Source organism: Prionailurus viverrinus, chromosome B1, assembly GCF_022837055.1.
Source record: "Prionailurus viverrinus isolate Anna chromosome B1, UM_Priviv_1.0, whole genome shotgun sequence".
NCBI lineage: Eukaryota > Metazoa > Chordata > Mammalia > Carnivora > Felidae > Prionailurus > Prionailurus viverrinus.
Genome location: NC_062564.1, coordinates 85,841,164 through 85,864,841, shown reverse-complemented (window position 1 = coordinate 85,864,841; position 23,678 = coordinate 85,841,164). Strand labels below are relative to the sequence as shown.

Sequence of the window (23,678 nt, the reverse complement as noted above, 5' to 3'; positions counted from 1 at the left end):
TCCCTTCAGTGGGCAAAGTACCCACTCCCTAGTTGTTGGCTGCTTGACTTCACAAATCTGAAAAGAAACTAATGTATTAGGCAACTGAATTCATATACTTCTTTGACTGACTAGCTCTGAGGCAACTTTTTCTAGTAACAACAGAGGGCTCTGTAGAAAAGAAATACTGTACCTATGGGGAGGAAAGTCACTTACCATGTGTGCATTCTGGGGTGATGTCTTCAAAGAAGTATTGAGTTGCTTCAAAAGCAGAATCTGGCTCATCTTGATCAGAGGATGGCTCTAGAGAGGGGAGGAGAGGTCATTCTTGTATTGGCGGGGCGGTGACTCAAGGAAAGGGTGCTTTAATTGTTAAAGAAGTGACATGGGGGAGGACGAGGAGCTGGAGGTACCAAGGTGGAGAGGGGGCACATCACTGGGGGCCCTGAATGCCGACGGCCTCTATAGCCTCATGGGGGGAGTGGGGGGCTCACTCCATTTTTTCACTCCACCTTCCTTTTTAACAACCTCACACTGAAGTGGAAACTGTATACAATTAAAGACAATTCTCAAATCTACAATTTTACCCTATCTCTATCCTTAATGTCAATCCTTTTTTTTTTTTTTAGTGTTTGCTAGATATATCCAAGCTATAGGCCAACCTTTTAAAACCTGAACTCAAAACCTCTCCATCTTGCCCACTTGTTTCTGTCAGTGTTAAAATGACTCCTTCTAAACTCAGAATCTCAGGTCCTACGTTCTCCTCTTTTGCGACCTTTGTATCTCGTGAGTTACCAAATGCTATTTGTTCTTTCTCTTGCAGATGTCTGCTCTTTTCTATTACAACTCATACCTCAGACAGGTAAATGACCATGGAATCAAGCACACACTGATGCAGGAACCTATGCAGTAATTACTATTCAGTTCATGCTTAGTGACCAGTGAGTGATTTTGTATATCAAAAAAAGAACTTTCAAACCAGGTCATGGTCACAAATACATGGGCTCCTCTGTGTGGCTCACTTACCAGGCAAGACATGCATTTTGTACAGGAGTTTGAGTTTCTCTGTGAGGTCCCCATGGCATGCAGCACCTAGAATCATATAAATACAATATGAAATGTATCATGTGTGGTAGTGATGCCTCTCAGTTTAGCATTCCCTTAAAAAGTCTACTTTTTGTAAACTGAAATCAAGACATTAGGTGACAAAAGGTCTGGTCAGGACATATTTGGGTTAAGAGCTCTGGAACCCAGATGCCTGGGTTCAATTCCTTTGTACTTACTATTTGCCCTTGGGAGAGTTAATCTCTCTGTACCTCAGTTTCCCCTGTATAAGGTCAGATAATAAACACAAGATTCTACCAGTGGTCTTGACATCAGGATCAAAGGAATGTGAGAATTAAATGTATTAACATGTATAAAACACTTAGAATAGTGCCTGGAACATAATAAATGTGTTATTCATAAGAAAACCCATTTAACTGGGTTTCAACACTCGAACAGAATTCAGAAATAATCTCGAAACATGTTTGAGATCACTTCCAATTATTCATTGTAGAAATCCCTGTTAGTCGTTTTGGGGTTCTCCTAAATATTTCTTCAGTTTGATTCATCCTCATCTGTCTGCCATCATATCACCATCCCTTCAATCAAAAGAACCCTGTTACTTTTCTTTTAAAGTCTATACGTATTGGAATCAGAAAATCCTTCACAAATATCTAGTCTTAGAGCAGCCAGTTGAAGATTAGTCAGCTTTGGAGAAAGAGGAATCGCAGAATCTGGGCTGCCAGAAACAGCAGGGGTGTCCACTAAATGCAGGCATCTCCCTTCACGCACTGACGAAAGACAGGGATCTAGCACCTGCTTGAACACTTTCAGAGACGGAGAGGTCATCACCACCAGATGCATTCCATTCTGCAGATGTATTCTCTAACTACTGAAAGTCCTTCTGCAATTTTTGTTTTAGTCTCAGGATCCTTAACCTGCAATCTCAACTTCAGAAAGTCCACAAAGCCCATGAAATAGAAAATTTCTCTCTATGTGCACATGTCATTCTGAGGGGAAGAAAATGTCCAAAGTCCCTATTAGATCTCAAAGAGTCCATGACTCAAAAAAAGGTTTGGAACTGCTCTTCTTTCCCTTATTCTGCTCGTTAAAGCCAAACAGAATAGGTCTGTTGCCTCAATACAACAACCTTCAGATTTTGAGGACAACTCACCTGTCTCCTTCCAGCTTATCTTTTCAAGGCAAGTTTATCGTGCCCTCTCCAAATTTTTCCACTTTCTCATAACATGATTTGTATAGCCTTCCCCATTTTTACTCACATCCACTTTATGTGTTGACTCATCAATCAATATCTCTCTGGAGAGAGAGTCCCAGAAGACTCTTATCTACTTCAGAGAATAGTGGAGCTGTTTTTGACTTTTCCACTAATATGGCCTGAGTTTACATTCAATTTTTTATACTCTTTCACTCTGGAGTTTCATACTGACCGCGTGGTTAACTAAACTCCAAGATGTCTGCACACCAACTAATACTAATCATGAAAGTAATGACAGACAATTCTATCTCGTAAAATTATTGTGAGAAGAAAAGTGACACACACGTGGAAAGCAGTCAGCACGAGATTTAACACAAAGCAAATAATTAATACATGTCTGACATTAAACCCTTTTTAAGTCAGGCACTGTTCCAAGAATTCTATTCAAAGTCATTTTATCCTGACAGTTACTCATTTGCAAACAAAGGAAAAATCAGAGGTCAAATATCAAACCCAAAGTACCAGAGAACCCTCAGTTGAAACTGACTCATTAACCATCATATTTTGGGGGCAGTGTTCAGCCAGTTACCTAATCACCAACTTCTATATACTCCTTCCTAACTTTTCCATTTATAACAAGTTATCTGGCAAATGACCAGCTGCATCAGGACACGTATGACATATTTAGAGCCTGCCTTTCAGCAACACGATTGGAAAAGGAGATACAGTTCATTGTGGCTTCTGAGAGTAATCCCTTATTTCTAATTCCACATAGACCATCTGTTCATGAACTTCTAGAGGGAACTTCCTGGGGATTGATATCATCTTTTCCAGAATCCGTTTTTTAGTTTTTAAAAATTTTTTTCTTTAACGTTTATTTATTTTTGAGACAGAGACAGAGCATGAACGGGGGAGGGTCAGAGAGAGAGGGAGACACAGAATCGGAAACAGGCTCCAGGCTCCGAGCTGTCAGCACAGAGCCCGACGCGGGGCTCGAACTCAAGGACCGCGAGATCATGACCTGAGCCGAAGTCGGACGCCCAACCGACTGAGCCACCCAGGCGCCCCTGTTTTTTAGTTTTTAAAACCTGAACAGAATTTCTCTTTTCTGGTCTGCTTGTCTAGCTCCATAATAATTGTCCCACAGAGTGACAACAGCTCTGAGCATTCTCCCAGTATCTGGAGCAAGGCATACTTTGCTCAAGAACTCAACTGCCTTTTGAAAACCCTAAATACTCTTTTTCAGTGTTTTCACTATCCTGGACTACAAACTTCTCTTTCCTTTCTTGAAGATTTTGAAGAATATTTTCCTTACTGGAGTCACTTGAACTTAAGTCAATTAAATACTTCTATTAAATTCTATCACTTTTCTAATGCAGCACTGGTTTCTTTTTCCTCCTCCTTAATCCTGTCCAAAGATAATTTTTATAAATCCCCTTTGGATTTGATGGAAGCCACCCATCTGGCAATAAGTAGTTACCTTGGGGCAGAAAAGATTAGGAGAGGGATAAAGGGGTCTTTAGCCTTGCCTGGATTGTTTTTCACTGTTTAAAAAAGCGGGGGATGTACTTCTATGTTACTTGTGTAACTAAAAATTGATACCTCCTCCTTCCTAAGAAATATCCTGCTTGCTGTCCTCAGCATGGAGTAGCAAGAAAAGGATGAATCGTTGAGACAGACAGCCCTTCTCTGAATCCTGGGCCCAGCATGTACTAACTGTGTAGTTCAGTCCAATAACAGGTAAGTATTGACTCGCTAGAAACTAGTGTCCCAGCAAGTTATTTAACTTTTCTGAGCTTTCATGTCTTTAGCCAAAAAAGGGGCTAATAAGAGTAAGCACGTGGGTAATAAAGCATAATAGTTAGAGCACAAAGTGGGCCCCTGAAGTGCCTGGGTTCAAACTTCAATTTCGTAGTTGTGTGTCTTAGGCAAATTGAATGCATGTAAACATGAGTGCAGTGCCCGCAGCAGAGTAAATGCTGTATAAATGTCAGCTGTCATTAGTATCTCCTCAAAAGGCTGTTTGGATTTAGCGATAAAATACAAATTCTAAAGCATCTGAGTAGTGTCTGCACTGAAAAAAGGCTAGTTCTTCCATGTCCCCCTTCCCTTTTAAGCATATATGTGAGTGCTTTATACAAATAATTTCTTCCTTCCTAAGTGCACTTCATCTACACCCTTTTGTCTTTTTATATTTACTTATTTATTGTGAGAAAGAGAGAGAGTGTGAGCAGGAGAGGGGCAGAGAGAGAGGGAGAATCCTGAGCAGGACTTTTATTTTTTATTTATTTTTTATTTTTACTTATTTATTGTGAGAAAGAGAGAGAGTGCGAGCAGGAGAGGGGCAGAGAGAGAGGGAGAGAATCCTGAGCAGGCTCTGTGCTGGTAGCACAGAGCCTGATGCTGGAACTCAGGAACTGTGAGATCATGACCAGAGCCAAAAGTTGGTCGCTTAACTGACTGAGTCACCTAGGCGCCCCTCCCCTTTGCCTTTTTAAAAACCATCAGCTTCCTTCGGCCTTTAAGCCCTAGTCATTATTCTTAAAGATTTAGAGCACTTTTTGGAGTCATCATTGGCTCTGTGCCTGACCCCTTCATCTTTCCTAGGGCATGTCGTTTTAAAGTACATGACCTGGGGACGGATGCCTAGGTGGCTCAGTCAGGTGAAGCCTCCAACTCTTGATTTGGGCTCAGGTCATGATCTCATGGTTCTTAAGATCAAGCCCTGCATCAGGCTCTGTGCTGACAGCACAGAGCCTGCTTGGGATTCTCTCTCTCTCTTTGCCTCTCCCCTGCTCTCTCTCAAAATAAATAAATAAATAATTTTTTATACATCAAAAAATGAATACATAAAGTACCTGGCCCATGGTCACAGAGTGGCACAATTAGAATGAGCTTTTTTTTTCCTTCTCCTTGTCTCATTCTGACCCACCGGCATAACACCTCCTACATCCACAACCTCAATGTCTGGTGGGCCAAGCTCTACTACCCTGTAGCCTTTCTGTTCTATCATGAAGGGAGCAAGAGTTCTAAAGGACATAGGGCAGTCCTGCTAACACAGAATAACAGTCAGGCAGTGAGGCTGACAGGCAGAAACCACGTGCTGCTTGTGAGGTGTGGGTGTGCTTTCTCAGGACAGCCGGTCCTTCCTCCAGGCCAGATGGAGAGAAAAGACCTCCACTGAGACTGCAGAACTGCTGCGGTATCTTCAGCCCTTTATTAAAAACATCACGAAAGGTTTTTATAACATTTTGCGATACATAATATAAATATACTTTGTGTCAAAGAAGAACAATCCACTCAAATATTCTTGTAAAGGTATCACGGCCTGTGGTTTCAGTGTGTAAGTTGGCATTTTATTGTCTTGCACATTCTCCGATAATGTATTTTAACTTGTGCTGAGGACTAACTAGTGTCGAATGCTTTAATCATGTAGTATAACCGTTCATTTAAACGAATTTTACCATCAGTTTGCAAACCTTAAAATGAGACGCTCTACCCTCTAAACCCTTGGAGGCAGTGCGGGGCTGTGGCCCGGAGGGCAGCACTGAGGACCACCAGGAACGGGGGTGGCTGTTGCTGCCCCGTCATCCCTTCCCAATTCATGAACATCCCATGCTTACTCAGGCCGGAGACAAACTCTCGGAAGTTAATCAGAGAATCTCCATTTTCGTCCAACAACTGGAAGAGGCGGGAGGCCAATACTTCAGAGTGAGTTCCGCAGGCCCAGGGAAAGAGAAGAGCAAACATCCCCTTGAACTGCTCAAAGTCAATGCGATACTGTTCCAGGTAAGGCAGGCTGGGGTCGTGCCGGTCCAGAGCATTGCTGCTCCCACCCCAGTAGCAGCTGGTTAGATGCTCTGCCTGAAAAGTTAAAGAAAAAAAGAGGATTACTGGGGATGCGATCTCACGGCAAGTGCCGGGAAGGAAAAGTCCCGCCTCACGTTTGCAAAAAGCCTTTTCGATCCACCTGTGCGTGTCTCCTGGGGCAGGAGCTCTGATCTTAGGGCTCCCTGTCTTCTCATTCTACACCCATCTCCACTGGACCACCCCCACCAACTCCATGGCAACCACCTCTGCAGGTTACATCCGGCATGAAAGGTCCAGCTCAGTTACCGGAGGTAGGTGAATAAAGGGTCCCCCCCACATCCCCTGCCTCTACCCCTACTCGGTTCCCCTTTACACACTGACACACGTTTAAGAAAAAAAAAAACCCATAAAAGTAAACAAAAATATTTATTAAAAAAATTAAATGAAAGGATCTGTAATTTAGGCAATCTGACCAGCTTGTTTTCTAGGTGAGGATGAGAAAGCCCAGAGGCTGAGGGGCTCTCACGAGGTCATCAACTGCGTACTCAGGGCAGAAGCATCATGACATTTGGGGTTTCTGAATTCCTAGTTTAGTGTCCCAAAGACCCCTTTCCTCTTGGTTACTGAAATTACATAAATATCATAGTCACAGTATTCAAGCTACAAATGTGTGGTTTTCTTATTTCACGCATCTGAAAATAGCTCTAGGAAAATTCTGAGTAGGAACCACTATGGTGAGGAGAATAGAGATCTGGAAACAACAAAAAGCTTCCTGTTTCTGTCCTTGGAAACAAGGCAGCCTCTTATTCATGAAGTCATATTGATCCTGGTAGATATGTGCACGCATTCTAGGAAGACCACAAAGATAAAACTTGTAATAGAAAGGCCCAGAAGGACACCCTTCCCCCAGACATTTACAGTTAGCTCTGGATGGTAATGGGGGAGATGGGAGGGGCGTGAAAAGGAGGACTTTATTTTTACTTTATTCCCCATTGTACTGTCTGAGTATCTCACTACAGTAATGTATAAATATTGCAGTAGAAAAAGAGCACTTTCGAAACAGATCTTTCCCCTAGCTTAGGAGCTGTGTAAGGGGGGAGTCAGTAGTGGGTATAGTAGTAGTTTTGCTCTTAGAAAGGAACAAAGCCCAAATGTCTCGAACACAATTGTTTACTGGGAATCGCAGCGAACAAACTAAAAGAGAGGAGTGGGGGTAGGCAAGAGAGGGGGAGGAAGAGGTGGAGTGCAGAACCAAAGGCAGGTTTTTGCAATGCAGCCTTGGGAGAATAAAGGAAGTGGGTCAGAGTTCACGGGGGTTTGGGAATGCATTCCCGGGCTGTAGTAGTAAGGTCAGAGTGGGGCGATGTTCAAGGCAGGCAGGCGGGGCTGAGGTCAGAGAGCCTGCAAGGATCAAGCCCTAAAGTGATGCCAGCAGCCCTCAGTGGGTGGGATGGCCTTGGTAATACATCCCTGGGAGGGGTCCTCTTCGCCTGAGCTACTTCCTGGATAAAGGTTGCCTCAGGCATTTCCTCCTAATTAAAGCTTGCAAAGTACTCTGGAACCAGGTTGGAATGTGAGTCCAGGCACTTTGACAGTGCTCTCAAACATCAGGAAAAGACAAGCCAGTTCCTTGATAGCCCCCACACTCCATCATGGGGGGACTAAGGGCCCAGACATCCAAAAAGGACCAAAGGGATAATTTAGAGTGTTCAAGAGAAATTAGGGCAATGGGGCCCTGAACTACATTTGTCATCAAATGTGCCTCAAGGTGGCAGCCTTTCACCCTTTTCCTCCAAGTTTTTGTTTTGTTTTAATTTGAGTATCGTTGACACACAATGTTACGTTAGTTTCAGGTATAGGACTTAGTAGTTTGCCAAGTTTATAAGCTCCTCCAGAGGGGATGCATCTTTCCTTTGTATATGCAGGAACCCCTCCCCACCCCCTGCTCCCCAAAATTGGCTTTTTAAAGGACTAAGAAGTCTGGTAAGGTGTCTGACACATAGCAATGCCTCAATGTTCATTCAAATGATTTAAAGCCAATGAAAGGGTTCAGAAGACTCAAAAAAAGAGAGTCCATAATGAAGTTTTTATCTTGGGTTCCACGGTATCTCCTGAGGCTCCTTGTGACCCCTGACACCGAGTCTCAGGTTCTTTCTCGGGGTGCATGGTAGATTGGGGGAGTTCCTGTTTGTCAACACAGCCTCAGGGCAGGGCTTTGGAGTAAACGAAGAGTTTGCTTTGTTCAGGTGCGAATGACACAACCGGTGCAGACATGCCCAGGCTTCGGCAGTTTCTGGGTCCGGGACTTCCTCACAACCAGCTCTGGCCCTCCTTTCCCTGGTGTCCCCCCAAAGCAGCCTCCTCTTCCTAACGTCAGTGCCCTTCCTGCTATCTGTTCATGGTCTTGCTGCCTCTGGCTGCTACTCCCACTTCTGCTCGGTTACCCCAAATCTTACCCGCCACCCTGTAAAGCGGATTTCTTCTGGTCTTCAGCATCTCTTCAAAATCTGATCTTAATTGGATCATTGTATCTTTGGTTTTGATCCAAGTTGGATCACCGTATTTTTCCTTTATGAAACCAAGAGGGGCCCTTCTCGTATGAATAACCAACTTACACTGAGCAGTTAGTTATGGCGTATGAATAAAATATGAATGGGCTAGCATACTATAAAGACCTCACCATCAAGTGCAGAATAGAGGCTGGTGGGGGGGTGATGTCCACTCTGCTGGTCATGCTGCTGGGATACACGAAGGGCATCATTAACCAGCTATGGACCACTGACCACTAATTTACCCATGTATTCATTACACATGTTTAGAGCACCTGCCAGGGACAGACCCTATAGTAGGCACCAGTAAAACAAACAAACAGAAAATAATGGTGGTGCTCTTTAGTAGCTAACAAGCAAGTGGGGATATTAGTGAAAACATTCCCAGCTATCACATCCTCTGATTCTAAGATCTGTTAGTGTTCAACCCAGACCTTTGTCCCTTAATGCTTCCTGCTGTACTATGTTTGCAGGTCTCCAAATAGTCATGTTATTTCTGGCAATAAAAGGGGAACATACAAGAAGCTACCCAATTAGAGATCAGGATAAAGTTGGCATCAGCATAAAAGACATCTTTTCAAAGTTTCTCCAAAATGGCCACATTTTTACCTATGAGGTTGATAACGAGGGTTAAAAGTATTTTTTCTAGAAGAAAAAAATTCTACATTGCTTTATTTACTAATAAAATGTCTTCTTATTCAGGATCAAGATTGGTATGGGCTGAATTATGGAATGAAAATCACAGAACTTTAACCAATTAGGCTTTTCCTTACGCATATGAACAGCTTTATTCTTATTCTGGCTACATATCTCTTTTTCAGTGTGTTTTAACATAGCTTAATACAGGAAAGCTCTGAGGGTGCTTTAATACAGCTTCTTGTAAGACATTATAATGTACAATAATTTCAGGGAGACTTTAAATTCAACTGCCATCATTCCAATGAGTGTTATAAAGTAATACCGTATTTTGTTAGGACCAAGGAAATAGCTAAAATATATATAGAGTGGAACAGCGCTAAAACATCAGCTTAAGTCAGTTAAGAGAAAATGCTTATTTTTCATATGAAGCACTCCATTTTTTAAAAAATGTTTATTTTTGAGAGAGAGAGAGGAGAGAGCATGCATGCCCAGGAGGGGGGCAGAGAGAGAGAGGGTGACAGAGGATCCAAAGTGGGCTCCGCGCTGACAGCAGCGAGCCTGACACGGGGCTTGAAAACACAAACTGTGAGATCATGACCTGAGCTGAAGTCGGACGCTCAACCGACTGAGCCACCCAGGTGCCCCGAAGCACTCCATTTTTATACTCTCAGCTCTATCTTCATATTTATGCATGCCGACACTCATGCTGTCCCTTAACAATTTAACAGAAATGGGGCGTCTGGGTAGATCAGTCAGTTAAGTGCCCAGCTGTGGCTCAGGTCATAATCTCACAGTTCGTGGGTTCGAGCCCCGCATCAGGCTCTCTTGCTGTCAGCACAGAGCCTGCTTCAGATCCTCTGTCCCTCTCTCTCTCTGCCCCTCCTCTGCTCGTGCTCTCTCTCTCAAAATAAATAAATATTAAAAAAAATCTAGAACTAATTGAATCATTACAGTGAACTCTTTTATTCCCCTGGATGTACATGCATTTAACTTTAAAACTCACCTTGAGGGGCATGTGGGTGGCTCAGTCAGTTAAATATCCGACTTCGGCTCAGGTCATGATCTCACGGTTCATGGTTCTGAGCTGTCAGCAAAGCCTGGAGCCTGCTTTGGATTCTGTGTCTCCATCTCTCTCTCTGCCCTTCCCCCCTCTCCTTCTGCTTCTCTCTCTCTCTTTCTCTCTCTCAAAAGTAAATAGACATTAATAAAAAAGAACTCACCTTGAAAAGAGCATAAAGTTCTTCTAGCTCATCAATGGTAAAGGAAGTTTCTGTCACAATTGTTCGGACCTTTAAGAAGGTAGACACAATTAATTTCACAATCTCAAAGATGTTATATTGGGAAAGTCCCTGATTTTCTTCTTTTAAATCATCTCAGTATGTGAAGCAGGAATTTATGGAGAAAGAAGGCCATCCACTATTTTTCAAAGGACTTACCACATTCCGTTTCGTAGTATCCTCCAGTGTCTGGATCACCTTTAGTCTCTGTTTGAATCTCATCTGCTCAATCAAGTCTGCCCGGATGGTTCCAAATTTCTGGAAAGGAGCAATATTGGTGTTTCTGAGAAATCTGCTAAAGCACACAGTCTGCAAGATTTATGGAGACACAATCCTGATACATAGAAGAAACTGAATTTACCATTTTACCTTATGTTTGGGTTTTACTTATTATACCTATCGCCTACCGCCCCCCCCCCCTTACTATGAGAGCAGAGACTGTGTCCACTGGAGTGGAGGACAGTGCTGATTTACTAAATGCTCAACAAATATTTGCTGAATACATCGAATTCTCATGATAATACCAGGAAGGAAGTGCTCTTCTCCCCATTTCAGACACAAGGAAACAGAAGTTTAACAAAAACACTAACTTGCCCAAGCCCACAGTGAATGCTGGTAAAGCATTCATTGCAAAGTACAGGCTACAGACAGAGAACTGGATTGGGGCGCCTGGGTGGCTCAGTCGGTTGAGCGTCCGACTTCGGCTCAGGTCATTATCTCACAGTTTGTGAGTTCGAGCCCGGCATCGGGCTCTGTGCTGACAGCTCAGAGCCTGGAGCCTGTTTCAGATTCTGTGTCTCTTCTCTCTGCCCCTTCCCAACTTGTGCTCAGTCTCTCTCTCCTTCAAAAATAAATAAAAACACTAAAAAAAAAAAAACATTAAAAAAAGAAAGACAGAGAACTGGATTTACTTCAAATTGAGCCAAAATATATATGCCTTTGATTCACAACAATGAGAAAACATTAGTTGTAAGACAGAATAAAACTAAATTTTATTGAACCTACAATTGTGTCATTGGCTCCTTATCATGACTTTGTGAGTTGGCACCATTACTTCCATTTTACAGATGGGAAAACCAAGGTTCAGAGAGGTTAAATAAGTGACTCAGAGTTCCACAGGTGCAAGTCTGAGGCCCAGACACCAGCTCCATAACTCCACCACCCACCATTCTATCCAACAAGAAGTTCTCTCCCGTCTCTGGGTAGATCAGAGCATAGATTTTGGAGGTAGACAAAATTTTATTCAAATTCATGTTCTTTGCCGTTGCGACTCTATGCAATTCAGTTGAGTCTTCTGAACCTCACTTTATTTCTCTGTAAATGAGACACCAAAACTGTCCTTGTAGAACTGTGGTTAGAACAAGATAGATGTATTAATATAAAGAACTGACAGTAGTCACTAATATTAAACATTGGCTTGATAATCTTTGCAGATTGCTAAAGAAAGAGTTATTTCCCAGCCTGACCTTCAAGAAGCCTTGTATGTCTATACTGAATTAACATCTGTTCCTCAACTAGAAATGGATCCTGCTGTTTGCTAGGCAGGACCCTCCCTCGGCCAGACCTCTGGGACTGGTAACAGACAGAACACAATGGAAACACAATGACCCTTCCATCTGAAGCAAACAGTCGCAACCTAAAAGGAAACCATGGACTCTAAGTTCCTGCCTGGAGGATGTCTAAATGAAAATGAGCAATGAGAATGACTGAGTCCCTCTCTCTCTCCCCTAATCCCCCTTTCTCCCACCTTTTGCAGGGGCTCTGACAGAATGAAATACTAAATCTAGGGCAAACTAAAAAGGTGGCCCGGTACATCCCGGAGCCAACATTTTCCATTACCCAAAACAAGGGCAAAGCCTGGGTGTAACACTTCTTCCCAGGCATTGCACATTTCAGTTCCATGAAAAGAACTAATTCACTAACGTAACGACAATACTTTTTCTAACAAATAGAATTTAGTGATGCGAGTGAGGGAGCCTAAGATTATCTCAATTTTCTAAAACCTACCCTTCCTTAAACAATAAACAAAATTATCCATCTCATTTCCATCTCTTCTCCAACTCAATTTTTATCTGAATGTTTCTGTGAGCTGTTTCTAATTTTCCAACCTAATCTCTGATGTCTTTAGGAGCTGAGAAGCATTTTCAATGCAGGCACAGCATCCTTTTTTTGCTTCTTTGCCCCACTCCCCTGGCCTTGCTGATACCAGCTAAGAACTAGGTATTCGGCCCTTCATTTCATACCACTTCACCCCTCCTGCGTTCCAGTTCTCACCACACAGACTTGAGACAAGGAGAACAGCTCGGGAAAAGGAATGATGTGGGGACCAGTTTGTCTCAAGTTCCCAGTGCGTGTTCTCTGGCCTCTCCCACCCCCACCATCATTCCTGAGTGGACAAGAGCTCCCTTCCCCATGCTGGGCAGCCTCCTGTGATTCGTTCATCCCCTGTGTTGCTGGGAAGACAGGGACGATGGAGAACAAATACAGATTTTACAGAGAGACCACAAGGGCCAGGCTCCATCAAGTTCAGAAGGCTCCTCCTTTCTAAATCCTCCAGAGAGAACTAGAAATATTTAAATGCTGAGGCTTAAAAAAAAAGGGGGGGGCAACATAAAACAGTTTAGGCCTTAAGTCCTAAGTAAGGGATGGGATGATCTGAACGAATCTGCCTACCACAAGGAAATTTATTGAAACAAAAAGAAGGCATCGTTTCTAAAATCCAAACTCTACAGCGTCTGTTTTTCAGTAAGGGTATCCCATTGACATTATGCTCAAAAGTGCCCTTTAAATGTTTCTTATTTTCTGGGGTACTCATTTTCCTGGGATACAGAATGGGGCTCACTCCTGTTAGCCAGAGGACTGAGCACTATTCACACCTGAGGGTCCTTTCTGTGGTCAGAAATCTCCCCAAATCTCCAAACGCCTAAGGTGGTGCCTTGGAAGAGTGGGTTGGGGGAGAAAAGAGAAACTGATGGGATGTGAATGAGTCTCTGGACTTTGAAAAAGTAGCAGAAAGTTGTGGGGGGCTGAGACCAAGGGCTGGGTGAGAGATTTCTCAAACTGCTGAAAGAATACTTCCCCCAGATTCTGCCCTGCTCTCTGCCATGACCGCATCTGTCTGTCCTGGGTGCTCGTGTGTTGGGTGGGGCGGAGGTGTTTCCGTGGAGGAAAGAGGAGGGTGAGGAGGAAGAAGAGAAGAAGGAACCAGGACATGAAGTCAGTGTGAATTGTTTGCTTGTTGGTGTCCTATGTTTGCTGAATGAGTGTCTCTCCAGGGGTCCTCTGATCACTAAAGAAGTCTCTATTCACGACAAGATTAATATCCAGGCAACACCTTCCTAACTCTTGTCAGAAAGCAGGCCCATGTTTTATAACCAAATTTGTGTTCCTCACAAAGTTTTAAAGTTTTGCCTAGCATAAAGGTCTAGAAAAGCCATTGTCACATGAGGAAAATGTTTACAAAATAACATTTCAGTCAGCTTCAGTGTAAAATATCCCATGTGAACTAATTATTAGCTGTAGTTTGAACATGTTAATTAAAACATAAGAAATGGTGAGTAGCAGTAGAGATAAACAGATATGAGATCTGAATCTCAGCTCCAACATACTGGGAAACCTTGGACAGGTTACTTAACCTCTCTGAGTTCTATGATTTGTAAAAGGGGCATAAAAATACAACCTGATTCTCAGGCTGGTGATCACTAATTCTCATAGGGCATGGAAAAGTCAAAGCACAATGCCCTGTATCGTTATATATTTACCTAGAATTTATTTTAAAAGTTGCAGAAATTATAAAGAGGCAGCCATTGGGTTGGGAGGCTCATGGCATGTATTGTTTGGCCTAAAGTGTATTTTGAAAATTAGGACAATTCAAATAAAATCAAGACCTCCAAGTTCTCTTGAACAATCAAAAGGTCTGGCAACAATGGTTCCTCATCTCCAGTGGCAAAGAGGCTGGCTCGCCACCAAGAGGGACCTTACCATCTAGTGCCCCGAGGCCACGTTTCTCCACTCCTTCACCCCCTCCCACTCAGTGTCTGTCTCACATGCAGTCATGTGTGCTTGTCACCCACTCTAGAGCATCTTCTTTAAAAATACACCGTTGGGGCACCTGGGTGGCTCACTCGGCCAAGCACCCGACTTTGGCTCCGGTCATGATCTCCTGATTTGTGAGTTTGAGCCCAGCATCGGGGCTCTACACTGACAGTGCGGAGCTTGCCTGGGATTCTCTCTCTCTCTCTGCCCCTCCCCCACTCACTCTTGTGCTCTCACTCCCTCACTCCAAATAAATAAATACATTAAAAAAATAAAAATACACCATTATTCTACAGTTTGGCCTCTATACAGGAGACATGCTTTGGACAGCTTGATATTACAGAAAGCATACAGTTTCATAGTCAGATATGGATGCCAGTCTCATATTCCACAGAGATTTCATGAAACCTGATGTCCCTCAGCTTCCTTATCAGCAAAATAAGGGAAAATAATTCCTGCCTCTTTGGGTTGTAGTACGGTAGCTGTTATTACCAATAGTAATGTTGGCAAAAGGAGGAAAAGAGCACATGTCTAAAAATCAGGCAAAATGTCCTAACGTTATATGTAACTAAGGTACCACTAACAACTGGTGATCACTAATTGAGAGGTCTGCATTACTTTTTGGAGGAACAAACAACTTTTTAAAAATTAAACTTGGAATTAAAAGCTGTAGATTAGCAAAAAATGTCAAGCCCCAACTGCCTTCCTATTAGAGATACATAATCAAGGGTTTACAAGTGAGATAATATGCTGTCTAGAGTTGGCCTGAAAATACTCCAGGAAAAAAAAAAAAGTGACTTAGATGAAAGAGATCAGAAAAATGTTGATAATTGTTGGGACTCGGTGATGAGTTAATGGAAATGCATCAGGTTATCCTCTGAGTTTCTACTGTGCTTGAAAATATTTATACATTAAAGATCAAGAAAAGAAAAACATTCACACCAGTTGTTGATAATGTATCGCCAAGGCCGAGCATGATGCCTGGCAAAAGACAGGCACTTATAACATTATTTTTTAATGTTTATTTATTTTTGAGAGAGAGAGGTCGAGAGAGAGAGAGAGGTCGAGAGAGAGAGACCATGAATGGGGTAAGGGCAGAGAAAGAGGGAGACACAGTATCCGAAGCAGGCTCCAGGCTCCATGCTGTCAGCACAGAGCCCGACGTGGGGCTTGAACTCACCGACCGCGAGATCATGACCTGAGCTGAAGTTGGACTCTTAACTGATTGAGCCACTCAGGCACCCATAACATCTTTAAAGATTTTTTCAATAAATGGAGGGGCGCCTGGGTGGCTCAGTCGGTTAAGCGGTCGACTTGGGCTCAGGTCATGATCTCGCGATCCATGAGTTCTAGCCCCGCGTCGGGCTCTGTGCTGACAGCTCAGAGCCTGGAGCCTACTTCGGATTCTGTGTCTCCCTCTCTCTGACCCTCCCCCGTTCATGCTCTGTCTCTCCCTGTCTCAAAAATAAATAAACGTTTAATAAATAAATAAATAAATGGATCAATGGGGTTTCTTGTATCTCCTGGGTCTTCCCTCACTGACACAGCTGTAGTATCTTCTTTGCTAGTCTATTCCTTCAGCTCTCCCCAGTCCAATTTATTGCATAGGGAGCAGAAATAATGTACTTAAAGAAAAACTCCCCTCAGCTTCCAAGGTGCTGTTGAGTGCCTTGCAAATCAATCAGTGGTTTCAAGACTCCCCACGAACCAGTCTCTACTGGACCACTGACCTCATGTTCATCAGTATATTTACAATTCCATCTCCATTCTATCCAGACTAACCCCACTGGCCCAGGCTTTAATGCTAGGGAGTCACTTTCTAGCTGTGTGGCTTGGAAAACCTAGCTCAACCTCTCTCAACTTACAATTTTACCTTAAAATGGGTTAACTGGTACCTGGTGGGTTTGTCTATGAAGTATTCGGCACCCTGCCTCACACAGGGCAGGCTCTCAGTGAACGGTAGCTTTTGTGGTCATCAGCAATAAGCCCAACACGTAACTGCCTGTCCCGCGCAAACTTCTCCCTGTGTTTTAGTAGCCACTTCCTTTTCTTTCCTTCTTTCCTTCTTTTCTTTCTTTCTTTCTTTCTTTCTTTCTTTCTTTCTTTCTTTCCTTCTTTCTTTCTTTTTCCTTCCTTCTCTCTCTCTCTCTCTTTCTATATTTATTTATTTATTTTGGAGACAGCACAAGCAGGGGAGGGGCAGAGAGAGGGAGACAGAGGATGGGAACTAGGCTCTGCTCTGACAGGGTGACAGCACAGAGCCCGATGTGGCACTCAAACTCACAAACCTCGAGATCATGACCTAAGCCGAAGTCGGATGCTCAACCAACTGAGCCACCCAGGTGCCCCTAGCCACATCCTTTTCTATTAGCTAGCTTCTCTCAGATTAAACCCACCAGGTTGGGTCACGTTGAACATGAAGAAGCTCTGTGGTGGTCGTGGGCCTGCCGTAAGGTCCTGTATTCGTGTGCCCCTGTGCTTTCGAGGAGGGACATTTTGGTCTACAAATAAAACCTGAAGGCTAGGGCTTTGTCTTTTACTTCTGTGTAACCCTGCAAAACTGCAGAGCCTCACACACAGGGCCCACCCAGAAGAAAACTGTCTACACAGTTCCTTCAGAGAGGGTCTTGGGAGAACTTATAATGAACAAGAATTGCTCCATGAGGTATTTATGAATAAAGTTATCATCTCCACTCATCAGGAGAAATTTCAACAATATCAAACCAACCTCCAGCAACCTGGATTAGGCCTTGATGGAATCTCAAAGCTGAAGGTACTTTCAGTATTCCTCCTACCTTTCCATTTTACTAGCTAATTATCCTGAAGCACAGAGATAAATGTGTTGCATGCCTTAGAAAACTGGTGTCCTGCCTGAGTTCAAACCAGGTTATAACCAGCTTCTGAGACTAGTGGCCCCATTCTGCATCTAGGGCAGTGATGCTCAGCCCTCCCCGGGCACTGGAACCCTCTGGGCGACTTTCAAAAAATACTTAGTTTGTAGGCCTCATGACAGACATACAGATTTAACTGGTCTGGGTTGGAGCCTGGGAATTTACGTTTTTAAAAGCTTGACATGGAAAAAAGTTGTAAGTGGTTTTAACACACAGGTAAGATTGAGAACCACCAATCTAATGGTTAGGAGGGGAAAAGGGAGATGGGCAAGAGTTTGTGGTGGTCTCTTTAGGCTGATTTGTAAGGCACTGGGGAGCCATTGGAAACTTATGAGCGGTGCGGTGACATGAAAAACGAAAAACAAAAAACCAGTCATTATGCATCAAAAGACCAGGTAATACAGGCATTGGCATAAATAAAAGGGGCTGTCTGTCCAGGCAGAGGAAGGAAACTGCTGCTGTCTCCTGCGACAGGATGTTTGGCAGCCAAAGGGCCACCATTAGCGATCAGCCAGACAGGATGTAAATGGAAACCAGCCCTTGGTCTTGTCTCCATTCTCTTTTCTTTCCCATTAAAAATGGGTCAAGTGCTGACCTCAGCATGATGTTAGCTTATCTGCTGTGAAGAATAAAGCTAAGTTTCCACATACTAAGCTTTATTACACTGGTCCAGAATTTTCTTAACAATAAAGGTTTCAGGGGATGCCTTTTAGAAAAACAACTCACAGCTATAATAATAACTATTGCCTTTAATTACATGGGCTCTTTTTCTAGAAAAATAATCATCCAAAATTTCCAACAGAGTATTATCCCAAAGTCCCGAGGCAGTGATGTTTTTTTATTTCGTTATGATAATAACCAGTTTTGGAGAGACTGAGGTGAAATACTCATCCTTAATCTCTACTAGCAGAAATATAAATCAGGTCAATCTTCATGGAAATTGGACGGTGTATGCTATGAGCTTGGAAATAATTCATAATTTTTGATCTATTGCTATAGATCTATTCCTCAGAAAGGACTCTAAGAAAATAATCAGAGATGTGATATTTGCATACAAGTTTATCACACAATATAGGATATATCATATGTGTGAATATATATAAATAAAGAGTGCTGTCTTTATTGGTCACACTGTCTAAATACCTGGACAAAGAAAGGAATCAGAAGTCACCGGAAGCTAATTTGGAGTTCTCCTGTTACAGTTCTCTGTTTTCTGCAAACTCTTCATATATGTATGTAATAGCATAGAAGTTTGCCATAAAATATTGAAAATTTGGAAGCAACCAAAGTAAATGTACAATGAAAGTGACCAGTTAAATAAATTTTGGTACCTCATTAAACAAAATATTAAGACTCTATTAAAATTATGACTTTAAATAATAATAGAGAGTGCTCATGGTATATTTTAAGTGAAAAATGGGATGTTACAAAGCACTTTTTAGTAGAGACTTATTTTTTTAAGTGCGTATTACAAATATAAAAATGTATTTGAGGGAAATATAGTAAATATAGCAGATAGAATATAGTTTATTTTTCCATAGTTTCTACATTTTTAAAAATAAACGTGCATTACTTTTATGATTCTAAAAGACACAAAAAATGTTTTGTTCTCAATACATACTGAGTGTCAATGAAGTTTTTTAAAAATAACAAATTACCAGTCTTGTCCCCTTTATGAGTGAAAGGGCATATGTTTCTGAAAAGGTTTCTGGATCTATACCAATTATGTTTTAAAGCACCAAATTTTTTATTCTCTTTAAGAGAGGCTTTCTGACCTCAGCTTGTCCCTTGCTATTTGTCCCTTAATCCAGGCTGTTACTAGTTGTAATGCTGAGAATCATAGTCATACATTCCCAAGATATCTGTGAGTACTGTGCTCAGCAGAATATTCATGCTCTTTCTTAATGATCATCTCTATAAAAGTTTGCACAGCCAAAGATCAGGAAATGAAGAAAAGGTATTATGGGCACTGAGTCACTGGGGCTCCACAAACCACCAAACACTACAAAGCACAAAACACTGGTTCTTTCACTCCTAGAAGCTCATTAGTTCCATTCTGAGATTCAGGGCCAGATCCAGGGTCCTCACGAACCAGAAAGCATCCTCCCCAGCCAGGTCAAGCTATTTGAGAGAAATACCAGGACTCTGGTTCATCTCTAGGATGGTACAGGCTATTCCATGTGTCTTGAACTGAAGAGAATTGGCTTGTTCTCGTTAGAGAAGACCTGAGAGTCTTGGCATGAGAATAGAGAGTTCATCAATGTGTGCAGGTTGACTTTAGCATGCTTGCTCTCGAAGCCCCTCCTCAATACACCCAGAGCTGAATCTGAGCTGCTACTTTGATCAGGCTTCAGGGTGGGCATGGCAAAGAACCAGGGGGCAAGAGCTTGTCATGCCATCTGCTCTATGGCATTAGAGTCAGCAGGGGTCATGGCCCCGTTCAGTCCCTATCTCTAAAGGTCAAAGCCGTCAGCTGGAAGGCAGCTGCTTGCTTTGGCAATTAGTTCTCAGAAGGTGAAAGGAAGCATGTATATCTGTGGTTAGCAATGGAAGTGGGTGCCACACATCAGTGTCCCCCTCTGCACTCTCAGAGCACTGTACCACTCAGGTAGGGAACGAGACCCACCTCATAGGAAGTTCTGATGAGTCTGAAGATGTCCACTTCAGGGTAGGGTTCCACGTCATCACTGAGCAGGGAGTGGAGGTGAGGGATGGGAGGCAGAGTGCTGTCTTTATTGGTCACACTGTCTAAATACCTGGACAAAGAAAGGAATCAGAAGTCACCGGAGGCTAATTTGGAGTTCTCCTATTACAGTTCTCTGTTTTCTGCAAACTCTTCATTTTAAAGCATACTTTAAAATTTATACTTCATCTTAAGTATTTCCTTAAGAACAGAATAAAGTCTTCCTAACTTCTAAAGATGCAGCCTATGAAAATGAATCCTCAGCCACAGACAGAAGTGGGCATTATGCTGCACTGAGCCAAGTAAGACTCACGAAACCAAGGGGAAAGCAAGAAGGCAAGTTCAGAGAAGGAACCGGAGGGGTTTTCAAAGTGAGGCTTGGTCTGTTACCTTCCCAAAACGGTCATGGCCTCCCCGTCGTCCTTGCAGCTCAACAGTTTGTCCACATTTGCATCCAGCACGGCCAGGGCCAACTGGAATATCACCTTGATTCCTTCATAGAAGAAACAGTCCACAACCACAACCGCACTCTCAAAGGGCATCACGCTGAGAAAGAGCGTGAGGAACCAAGACAGGGAGATGGTAGAAATCACACCCAGGTCCTGCATGCAGTCGTAGAGCTGCGGGACATAGTCTCGCGCCAGTTCCTCGAAGACACCCTGGTCGACCAGCGCGCCTGTAGCAGAGGTGGGCACAAAGGGTCGCAGGTGAACCCACCGCACCTTCTCACCCAGGAACCCAATCAAATGACTAAATGACTAAATATTTCAAATGACTAAATATTTTGACTAAAATAATCAATCCAGCTCACAATTGCTGCGGAGACGGAACTCAGCTCCCTTCTCTAACTGTTCTGCTGCTACCATGTTACCAGGTACTAAGTTACTAGACCAAGGTGTCAATCAACATAGCTCAGTCAGCAGATTAGTTCTGGGTGTTTCTTCTCTTTCCAGAGTCTTCCTGTCCTGCTTCCCTACCACAGAAGGGCAGTAACACAATGGTAAGGGTTGTTGGATAAGTCAGTTTAGAAAGTTTTCATGATATATAATTGTTCGGTTAGGCATGAAATGTATATCTAAGTAGCTCCGTTTCCTGGCAAACTCATTTAAAAAACAAGTTGCTTTGGGGCGCCTGGGTGGCTCAGTCGGTTGAGCGTCCGTCCGACTTCGGCTCAGGTCATGATCTTGCCATTCCTGAGTTCGAGCCTCGTGTAAGGCTCTGTGCTGACAGCTAGGAGCCTGGAGCCTGTTTCATATTCTGTGTCTCCCTCTCTCTCTGCCCCTCCCTCACTCACACTCTGTCTCTCTCCATCTCTGAAACATGAATAAACCTTAAAAAAATTTTTTTTAAATAAAAAAATTAAAAAAATAAAAAAACAAAATGCTTTTCTGGATGCACAGTCCCCACAAATGAGTTGTTGATTTTAGTGAGAGGTTATTTTTTTATTTTTTTAAGTTTATTTGAGAGAGGCGGCGGGGGGGGGGGGGCGCGGAGCACAGTGGGGAGGGGCAGAGAGAGGGGGAAACAGAGAATCCCTAGAAGGCTCCTCACTGTCAGCACAGAGCCCAACATAGGGCTCTGTCCCATGAACCATGAGATCATGACCTGGGCTGAAATCCAGAGTCAGTAGCTTAACCCACTGAGCCACCCAGGTGCCCCTTAAATGAGTGTTTTTTAAGCTCAATAGCATTCTAGGAGCACCTGGCTGGCTTATTGGTAAAGCATGTTGATCTTGGAGCTGTAAGTTCGATCCTAACACTGGGTGTACAGATTACTTAAAAAAAAAAAAAAAAAAATCTAAAAAAAAGCATTCCAGTTGTACACACTCATGATCAACTTACTGGCGTTTCTGGAGAATTTTTCCAATGAATCAAAATCAATGAATCAGTATGAAAAGGTTTAGAAATGAAGAGCACATAAGGCATACAATTTACTACACTAGCAACAAAAAGCTTGTCCTGCTAAAGGGAATGTCTAACACGTGAGAGGATTATAAGGAGTAACAGTAATAATTTGTTTAAATGCTTACAGTCATTGTTTGCTTTGCCATGAAACCAGTTCTGAAAAAAACTGCAGCAACTTAGTTTTGCATACATTTTTATATGATCTTTTTTCTTTTTTTTTTGCATATTTCTGTTCTCCACAGATTGCATCCTTTTCATGAAAACATTTTTTGCCAAATCTTTTCAGGTTGATTGACAGCTGACATGTTTGGTGCAGTTCACACATGCCACAGAGTGACACCCACATCAAATGTTTTCTAAAATAATTCCTGTAACAGTGATACATGCATATTCTCTTACGCTCCGCGGGGCTCCTTTGTGTACAATCTTATATTAATTCAAGCCCTCTCACTCCCATTTTGGGAAACTGGAGTTGTCTAAAATTCTTTTGGCTAATGGTGACTGGAAATGGTGTTCTAGCCGGTATCGTGGCTCTAGAAACATCTTCGCTGGGAGCCGTGGGTCAAAATATTAACTACATCCCGCACATACCAACAACTCTGGTGTTGTAGTAATCGGGAAGCATGCGTTCACACAAAGCCACTAGCAGCCAGAAAGCTTCCTCCTCTTTGGCATAAAGCAGCAGCACTGATGTGACAATATTCATGGCCTAAAGGCATGAAAAAGGCTGTTGTCAAATGTATTTTAAATACATCGTACACGTTAGCATAAGAAATCTTGCTGAGCTAAAGAAAATTACTGAGTTTGTCTCACAGGGCCAGCAAACTTTTTCAGCAAAAGGCCAGATAATAAACATTTAAAGGCTCTGCAAGCTAGACACACATATTATCCCAAAGTTTTGTTTTGCTTATATTATTTAGAACCCTTAAAAAATGTACAAACCTTTAGTCCTTGATCTGGTAACCGTTAAGGGTCTTTATGAACACTAATATTCACCAAGGACTGAGCCCCTGCACACAGGCAAGCCCTTATGCAAAAACTTTGCCCAAAGGCTGTTTGACAAAGCTTGTTAACCTGTGAAAACTCAGTGTTTTTAATCCTTAATTCATGAGGTAAATGTTTCCTTTTTAATGTTCCATAATGGTTTCTATAACCAAGTACACATGGCCTGAGGCTCTCCTCTGAGAACAATAAAACCTTTCAAATTTGGCGTCCTTACCCACTATTTCCATCTGGATAAGGATGGCAGTGATATGTAACAGTGATTTAGACTCCAAAGGAACCTACTTTATTAAAAGATATTATCACATAGCTCATAACCACTCAAGGCTCAACTATTTCAATAGTCCTCTTAATTAAAAAGAGGAAGATCAAAAGATAAATATGAATTCTGTAATTGTAGAAGCCAACTAAGTCCGGTACATCTTTTGATCTACAAACCAGTAATCGTTCATCAGACTTCTACAACATGCATACCAAAAAAGGAATTTGGGTCTAATAGGCTTTTTCTTGTAAGTCTTAATATTTTCCCAAGTGAAATCATTATTAAAATTTCACTTGAGAATTAACCTGACGATTCTAGTACATCACGGTTGGTTCCTTAGGCACTTATTTAGTCAAGGTAAGTCTGAGGGTCTGCTTTATAACAGGC

At 42.6% G+C, this 23,678-nt stretch overlaps 1 protein-coding gene across 4 annotated transcripts in view; it reads right to left on the bottom strand.

The window, feature by feature from the left end:
- The window catches only part of TBC1D9 (TBC1 domain family member 9), a 114,433-nt gene that overhangs the window by 7,213 nt on the left and 83,542 nt on the right, over window positions 1–23,678 (bottom strand). For all 4 annotated transcript variants that reach the window (XM_047855435.1, XM_047855437.1, XM_047855436.1 and 1 more), the window contains exons 11-18: window positions 22,619–22,736; window positions 20,514–20,799; window positions 20,067–20,196; window positions 10,674–10,772; window positions 10,458–10,526; window positions 5,863–6,103; window positions 1,006–1,071; window positions 196–282 (exon numbers count right to left, since the gene is read on the bottom strand). In XM_047855435.1, the coding sequence (XP_047711391.1) occupies window positions 196–282; window positions 1,006–1,071; window positions 5,863–6,103; window positions 10,458–10,526; window positions 10,674–10,772; window positions 20,067–20,196; window positions 20,514–20,799; window positions 22,619–22,736 (1,096 nt within the window). The remainder of the gene's footprint in view (window positions 1–195; window positions 283–1,005; window positions 1,072–5,862; window positions 6,104–10,457; window positions 10,527–10,673; window positions 10,773–20,066; window positions 20,197–20,513; window positions 20,800–22,618; window positions 22,737–23,678) is intronic.